At 46.7% G+C, this 8,718-nt stretch overlaps 1 protein-coding gene across 1 annotated transcript; it reads left to right on the forward strand.

Annotated features, from left to right (window-relative positions):
* The first annotated feature begins 6,680 nt into the window (after positions 1–6,680).
* Positions 6,681–7,274, forward strand: RAP2B (RAP2B, member of RAS oncogene family). Its single transcript, XM_062582238.1, has one exon. The coding sequence runs from the start codon at positions 6,681–6,683 to the stop codon at positions 7,230–7,232; it is 552 nt and encodes a 183-aa protein (XP_062438222.1). The 3' UTR covers positions 7,233–7,274.
* Positions 7,275–8,718: the final 1,444 nt, after the last annotated feature.

The raw sequence follows: 8,718 nt of genomic DNA on the forward strand, positions 1-8,718 counted from the left end.
ACTACTACCAAGATTACATTTATGGTTCAACAAGCTGTTTCATTACACCTACATATAAACTGCCTTCTACACGTTATTAATAGATAAGCATTCTTTCTTCATTTCTTATGCTTATCTAAAATCGTGGCTTTTTATTTAAGCTGTTACTGCCATAAATGAAAGAGGGTTGATGTTTATGAAAAATATAGAGACAGACTTGAGATTTTGGCAGATTAGGCATGTATGGTACCTTTGACTATAAACATGTATACATGAGCAGGATAAAAACATATAATTGGACACATTATTTATGAAGAAAAATAGAGTGGTATTATGACACCAGCACAAATGTGATCACATGTAATGAGTTCTGGCAGCATGAGCTATTTTTACAGTAGTGATAAGATCTCTGGAAGGACATTGCTTGGAAATATTGTGCTATATCAGATTCTGAACTTCTTTCTGTGCATTTGTCACCTTGTCCCCCTTTTTTTTAAAAAAAAATATTTATACCTACCAGCAACTGCTATTATTTCTTGCAAATGGAACTTGGGTATTCTGCATTTGAGAAGGTGAATCTTTTCGCAGAGGAGAGTTACAGTAAGGCTACATTTCCCAAAGACGTGCATGTTCCACTTGCGACGGAGACAGGCAGGAAAAGGATGACTCTGCACAAACCCCTCGTTACTCAGGAAGTAGTTGGCAGGACGGCGGTTGCTCAGCTGGTTGAGTCGGGGCAAAACCAACTCACACTACTACAGGCATATCCAATTACAGCTTTCAGCTGTACCTTTGGCCTGATTCACTTCACAATTTGTCTTATCAGTTTCTTTCTGATTATCTGGCTGTTGAGCACATGGAGTAGTTTCACTTATGATAAAACTAGTCTACCCATGGAGTTACCCCAAGTGGCTATCTCGTTTAACTCCATATGTAGACATTTTGATTCTAGAATAAGAATACCTAATCCCATGGATTAAGATAAACAGAAATTAGTAGTCTTGTTTCAGATATGTATTGACACATGGAATTATCAGGAATGACTCAAGGTGCAAACCAGTTAGCTATTGTATTTAAATATTGTAGTAATACCAGCTTATTTTTAATTAAGAGTTTTGAAAGTTCTTTTCTCTCTTTTAAATCTGAATCTTCTGTAGTATAGAACCTAGGAAAATAAGTCTGCATTTATAAACAACCACATAACCAGGACACAAAAATGTGCAACTTCTTGCACAGCTGTTTGGGCAGAGCCTGAGAGGAAAATACCTTATTACAGTAATGTGTTTCATTGCCTCCTGCTCACTGGTTAGGGTTACTGATACTCGAAACAGGGAGGAAGGGCGAAATAGGAGAAGCAAAGATAGTTGGACAGAGATTTTCAACCACTCATTGCCAGAATGTGGATAGATTTTCAAAAGTAGTCAGCAGCTTCCACTGTTATTCTTAAAACCAGTTTATATGCACTATGTAAATCTCTCTTGTTGATTTTTGGTTAAAGTTTGCCAGCAGATTTTTAAGTCTGAGGACAGAATATATTCCTTTGCAGTGCTGAATGTACTACCACAATTTAATAGCAGCAGTCCAATTTAAACAAGGAGAACTAAAGTTGCTGTATCAGAACAAAAACTTCTCAGAGTTTGCTATGCAGTATATACACTATTCCAACACGTATAAACTTTAAAATACAAACACTTAATTTTTTATGCTTCTCCTTCCTCAACCCTCCCAAATGAACCCCAAACAACCTACAGTCTTTCTTTTGGTGACCCCAGAATGAGACTTCCTTATATGCTACTTAATTAAAAACTAATTCAAGCCTAGAAATATTACTCAGTTTCACACATTTAAGATGAATAAACATGGGAAAATTCCTCCAGATTTATCTAGTGAAATGCCAGAACATGCTTCACTGTAATTCAGGCTTCCAGATGGATATGCCTTGTACTTTGGACTCTTAGAGATTATTTTATCCTCTTAGTTTCCCCAGTAATTATTCTGCCATTACACTAAGGAATGGTGCTAATATTAGTGTCACATACTAATAGTATGTGACTGGGAGAACAGTAGCTCTTCCTCAAATGACTTTGAACCTTCCCAGTTTAACCTGTTTTTCATTGAATTATGAACTAGTTAAGCCATTAAAACTTTAGGGAATTATAATATATATCTATTATATCCAGGTAACATTTCAGATGTGAGGAAGTATAATGGCTTTTGTCCAGTATTCTTGGCTTCACGGCTTCCCATAGCGTTTTCTCAGCAGCAATGCTGAATTAAGATATTCTCTACCCTTCCAGTTCTGCTGAAAACACAGGTCAATTCACTGTTCATTCAGTTCACTGTGTTTGGCTCCAGGGGCCCATAAGCAGGTAAGAACCACCCACAAGAGAAGGACCTGCTCTCATTGCAGACCCACTGATGGTTGTAGGGCCATTTTACAGCAGGGACCTACAAACTGTGAGAGCACAGCGGAAGGTGAGAAGTTCTTTAGTGAGCAATGCCCTGGAGGAAAGGGGAAAAAAGGTACCTGGAACGCTGTCCTCATGTTAGAATGAAAGGTGTTACATAAATATACATTATGATATTATTACAATCACCTTTATCTCACAAAGCCTGAATGCCAAACTATGACATTTAGTGTTATTTGTAGCCTCAAGATTCAATTATCACCATACCTATCTAGTAAATGGCAGAGAACTATGATCTCAGAGGAGTCTGGCTTTCATAGTCACAAAAGCTCCCTATGCATTTAATAAAAATGATTTAAATGAATAGTAACTAACAGAAGCCAGAGAAAATCTGAATGAAGGCTCTCATTTCTTTCCACCTGAGCATTACTGAGGTTCAGATTTCAGATACAAGCATATTCACACACACTCACCTAATTCTGAGCATATTTTCAAGGGGTCTGTTTTAATTGAAGCCATGCATTTCCTACAGACGCTAGCTCTATTTCATCTACAGAGCTCAGGCTTTCTAAAATTCACATCTCGCAAACACTACCTAAACAGTGTATACCTTGCAACCCCTCACATCATTTTTCTGTTCCGTAAGTATAACACAATTTGTCTATAAAATACTGATCCTAAATAAGCTCAGTTGTATTTAGTCGGCTCTTGGGAGGTTATTTATCCCTGTGCTAACACTGGCCTTGGCTGGGAGTTAATTCCAGAGCTGTTAAGTGATTCAGCTGTGCCTCTCTTAAGGAGGAGTACCAGCAGAGCTGGTCAGAAGGTCCCTTTAGAAACACCAGAACATCTTTTGACTATTTTCATAGTACTAAACCTTGGTGTTATCCAGAGATACTTCCATGGTACTGACATTTTAGATAATATCATATGTGTTACTGATTAAAACCACACTTAAGTTTAATCTTTAACTATAACTAGTAAAATACATTTTTGGAGAAAATAGACACTGCATTGTAGTTGATGCTTACATGGACAAAGGTGATAATAATAATAACAGAAGAAGGCAAGGACCTGATCTTTCCAAACTATGCAGAGAAATAATCTTTTTCTTTTATGAGCAGTTTTACTGGATGACCAGAGGTACTCAATACAGTAAAAGCTAGTTACATATGTAAATATTGTACTATAAATTGCATAATAACCCAATTCATACTTTTATTTTGAGGACTTCATGATACTATCAAATGATCTTGGAATTTGAAATGAGTTGATAATTTTTAAGATCAGATTAATACTATCAATTGTTTGATAATTATATTTTGCCTAGATTCTGTTGCATTGCATTGGCTCCATGTTGCCCAGATGGATTTCATTTCAGGACAATTTTCAGTTATTCCTGAGAGATTCTAAACCACAGTGCCATTGACGAAGTACAAGAGTCTAACATTGTGTGTGCTTCATAATTCAAAAATGATGTGGTCAGTAATCTTATGATGTATTTAATGAAATATCTGAACTCTTAGCCTGTGATTTTCAACCTTCTCAATTTACAGATCCCTGCAATGGTCCATACCCCTGCACAGGGAAAAAGGACTTGAAGTTTGTAGCAACAAGTCCATGGGAAGTAACTAAAAAAATCATAGACTCCAAAGCTCTAAAAACATTACTGCAGACTAACTATCTAGAACTGGTCAATAACAAGAGAGATTAATATATGTAGCAACTGACTGAGACTTGAGAAGTAATTTTACACATGTAAACAGTGTAACAACAGTTGTTACTTTCAACATGATATACTTCCTTCTTTAGAAATAGTAGCAATTAATAGCATAGTGTAGGAAGAAAAAAAATATATGGTCCAATTTTATTCTGTCACTGAAGAAAAAAATCTGAATTCAATAATGAACTTTAAACCAACATGGCAATGTATTGTCTGCTCTTTATAAATCTGCTACTGCCATGTCAGTGGAAAGTGCAATTTAATTAATTTATTCGTGGGTTTAATAGATCAGTGATGAAGATAAGCAAATGCATATTGCACCAAAAACCTTAGAGCAGTGTGAGCAAAGTATAACAGCAGAATAAGAAAATATTTTTTCAGTGATACTGTAGTAGTCTTTCAAACAATTTTTATAGCTGTTTTTAAAGATAACTTGGGCAACATTTGATGACTGGCAAGTGTTTTGGCCTAAAGGTGAGAGCACGCGCTGTATGCAGGTGATTTGCTAGCTTTGCCTCCAGAGTACCTGTAGCAGGGGCTATATAGAGATATGTAGCTACTTACTGGCTATATAGAGATCACCTATGCTTGAGCTGAGCACTGACTGAGAGCAAACTCATTCATGGAGCATGTGGTAACAAGGACTTGTAGACATCTTTTCCACTTTTTCAAAGAATTGCTCTGGAAAAAAAAAAAGATGACATGTAGGTTTGCCACAAGTCGAGGATAATGTGGTTAGCAGGCAGTCTAGGATAGACAGGTGGCCAAAGCCCAGCCCTCAGAGTTGAAAGCAAAACAAAATACACAAGCAGCCTCCAGGTTGACCTCTGCGGCCTTGGGCCTTGCACTTGGCATCAGCCTGCAGCTGACAACGGTTGCAGGGGAGCAGGCAGAAACCAGGCGGAGGCCCAGCCAGCCAGGGTCCTGCCTGGGGACTCTCAACGACCGGGCACAGGGCCTGGCCGTCAGCCGTGCTGGGCGCAGGGAGTGCCGGCGTTTGGGTACGCGATACGTACCAGGAAGTCGTGGCTTGCTGCTCGCTTCCATTAATGGACGCGTCACCCTGTGTCTGAAGTCACAGCAAGGCGCTGGGGCAGGTGTTTCCAGTAGAAACAGTCTAAAATGAGGCCAGATCCTCGGCAGAGCTGGTGGGATGCAGTCTTTGTGTTCATCTGGAGATACTGCGTTTGCTATGACTTACGCGAGCAGCAGGTTTAAGCTCCTGAAAGCACAGGGTCATCAGAGACACAGCACACGCTCAAGCTCGATCCAGCACCGCAAATCCCCAACAGTGAATTCTGGCAAAAATAGTTTAAGTAGAATTTGGTCTCTGCCAGAACTATTTAGTAATAACAGAACATTGCTCACAAAACATATTTCAAAGCTTTTTGTCTTGGCCTGCAAAGACCTGTTTTACCAAGCACTGTGTTTACACTGGGTTTGTAAACACAATGGTGCAGCAGAAAGGATCTACGTGCCACAACTAACTGGATGAACACCGAGAAGAGCAAAGCACGGGCCATTATGGCAGAGCAGAGATCGGGAGGTGCCGAGATCGCTCACAACGTTTTCTCGAAAGGAACGCCTGCTCGACGCCCACAAGCGGTGGCCAACAGCCAGTCCCCGTGACCCGGCCCCCAGGCTGAGCTGTTTTAGCAGGCCGCAAAACACAGGTAGCCCCAACGCGCAGCAACTGCCGCATCTCCAGCGGGCCAGGCTGCAGAGGGACGGGGAAGCGCAGAGCGGCGGCGTCCCGAAGAGCCCGGGCGGCTGCCGCTGCGCGCCCAGCGAACACCCCAAAGGGGCACCAGCCCCCACGGTGCGGGAGCCCGGTGCCTAGGGGACAGGAGGGGAAACCTGGCTCCCGAGGGGCCTGGCGAGGGCCCCGCGGAGCGCGGGGAGCGCCTGCCCGCGGGGAGCGCCTGCCCGCGCCTCACGCCTGCCCGCGCCTCGCGCCGCCCGCGCCATTTCCCGCGCGAGGCGGGAGGGGCGGGGCAGGGCGCGGCCTGGACTTCCCCCCTCACCCCGGCTGTCCGCCAAAACTTCGGCCAGGGGCGGGGCCAAACGCCGCCGCGGGCCAACCGGCTGCCGGCGTGGCCGGCCCGCGGGCCAATGAGGCGGCGAGCTTTGACGAGCGGCGCGGCGCAGCCAATGCGGGGCGGGGCTGCGGGGCGGCCCGCCGCCCGCAGGCCAATGGGGGCGGGCCGGGGCGGCGGCGGCGGGTGCCGGGCGCCATGGGCCGGGGCGGCGGCGGCGGCGGCGGCAGCAGCAGCAGCAGCAGTGGCGGCGCACGGGGCTGCCGCCGCGCCGCTCCCGCTAGCGTCTTCCTCCTCCTCCGCGGCCACCGCCTTCCCCCCGCCCCCCGCGCCGCCTCCTCCCCCTCCCCGCCCGCCGCCGCCTCGCAGCGCTGCGGAGCCGCCGCGTAGCTCCGCGGCGCAGCGGGACTCGCGGGGCCGCCGGGCAGGGGAGGCGCCGCGGCCGGGGCTGTGCATGGGCGGCGGCGGGCGGCGCTGAGCGCGCGTCCCCGGCGCGGCGCCGCGGCGGGAGGGCGAGGGCGGGCGGGGGGCGCCATGCGGGAGTACAAAGTGGTGGTGCTGGGCTCGGGCGGCGTGGGCAAGTCCGCCCTCACCGTCCAGTTCGTCACCGGCTCCTTCATCGAGAAGTACGACCCCACCATCGAGGACTTCTACCGCAAGGAGATCGAGGTGGACTCGTCGCCCTCGGTGCTGGAGATCCTGGACACGGCGGGCACGGAGCAGTTCGCCTCCATGCGGGACCTCTACATCAAGAACGGGCAGGGCTTCATCCTGGTCTACAGCCTGGTGAACCAGCAGAGCTTCCAGGACATCAAGCCCATGCGGGACCAGATCACGCGCGTCAAGCGGTACGAGCGGGTGCCCATGATCCTGGTGGGCAACAAGGTGGACCTGGAGGGCGAGCGGGAGGTGTCGTTCGGGGAGGGCAAGGCGCTGGCCGAGGAGTGGAGCTGCCCCTTCATGGAGACCTCGGCCAAGAACAAGGCGTCGGTGGACGAGCTCTTCGCCGAGATCGTGCGGCAGATGAACTACGCGGCGCAGCCGGGCGGCGACGAGCCGTGCTGCGCCGCCTGCGCCATCCTCTGAGGCGGCCCCGCGCCGAGCGCGCCCGCGGCGGCGGCGCTGACTGGAGGCGGGCGCGCGCCCCCTCCCCCCCCCCCGCACGCCGGGCCGCGAGGCGGCGGCGGCCGTTGGGGCGGCGGCGGCTCCGGCGCCCCTGAGGAGAAGCCCGCGCTCCGCGCCCGCCGCCGCCGGCCGCAGGGTCTCTATGCAAAGCCGGGGTAAAACTTCGGCGTAGCCGAGCTGGAGAGTTAGTTGCACATGTGGACTGGGACTTGCGCGGTGCCGGCGCAGTGCGTGCGGCGCCGGGACGTGTCTGCTGGTCACTCGCGAAGTGACCTTCGGTTTACCTGCTGTATCCGACCGGAACTTGCAGGAGAGTGGTAGTGTGTTATCTTCTCCCCTCCCTCTTCTCCCCCTCAAGTCAGCTGTGAAAATGTTACAAATCTGCACATTTTTTTAGGTGTGTGTGCGTGTGTGGTTTCAATTTTTATTTTAATTGCGAGGGCGGGAGCGGTGGTGGTCTTGTTCTTAGTGGGGTGTTTTTTTTTTTTTTTTTTTTCTTTTTTTCACTTTCGGTTGGCAATAACTGATTTTGATGACTAGCTCTCTAAAGTGCAAAGACTTCCTCAGCGCGACGCCGGGCCGCGAGCAGCCCTGTGCCTACGGAGTGCCTTCGAAACTCAGCTGTGCCAGCCGGTGCCGACCTGTGAAAGCGCCGCGGAATCCCATTATCTGCTGCTCCAAAAACTACTTAGCAGTTTCCTTTCGGTAATCGTACTGAACGAGCCAGACAAAAGGGCCTGTTGTTAGTGGAATTTATTTCTTATTTCCATCTGAGCCTTTTAACTGTAGTTGCCATGTCTTGCAAGTTTGGGCTTCGTTTACTTCAAATTTACAAGAATTTAGCCTTTGGGGATTTTGGAGGGGGGGATTTTTTATTATTATTATTTTTGATTTTTTTTTATGTTTTGGGATGTACCTCCAGCCAGCAAAGAAAGAAATCTTTATGTTGTGATGTAATGAGAAAATTCTAACAACTGTCGTTTTAATTCCAGACATGCATTTAAGAGATGTCTATCCATTTTAAGAATTTTAATACAAATGCTGTTTTTTAGAAAACAACTTTGTGCGCTTTTGTGTTACATGAAACACTTTTGCAAACACTGTTTATTGTGATTTATGTCTTAGTAATAAAATGAGTGAGAGGACGGTGCTTGAATTAGGCAAGGGCAGGGCTTTAACAAAAAACCAAAACCCTAATAATTAGCAATTTTTAATACAGTTTTCATCAGTATTTAGGTCCTGGTCCTATGTGATGCAGCATCTGAGTGGAACACTGTTCAGTAGGCAGCTTTGGGAAGATGGTGTGGCTTTAATGCAAAAGCTCTTGTAAAATTAGGGCCTTTTTTTTTCTTACTGAAAACAACATGGTTTATTGAGATGTAGTTCTAAAGGTCAAGTATTTATAAAATTTAAGCTTTTGATTTTGTTGCATTATAACTCCTTAAAG

The sequence above is a fragment of the Rhea pennata genome, chromosome 9, assembly GCF_028389875.1.
Source record: "Rhea pennata isolate bPtePen1 chromosome 9, bPtePen1.pri, whole genome shotgun sequence".
In the NCBI taxonomy this organism is placed as follows: domain Eukaryota; kingdom Metazoa; phylum Chordata; class Aves; order Rheiformes; family Rheidae; genus Rhea; species Rhea pennata.

Bases quoted from the DNA above. Each gene is read 5' to 3' on its own strand.
- RAP2B (XM_062582238.1), top strand. From the start codon at position 6,681: ATGCGGGAGTACAAAGTGGTGGTGCTGGGCTCGGGCGGCGTGGGCAAG.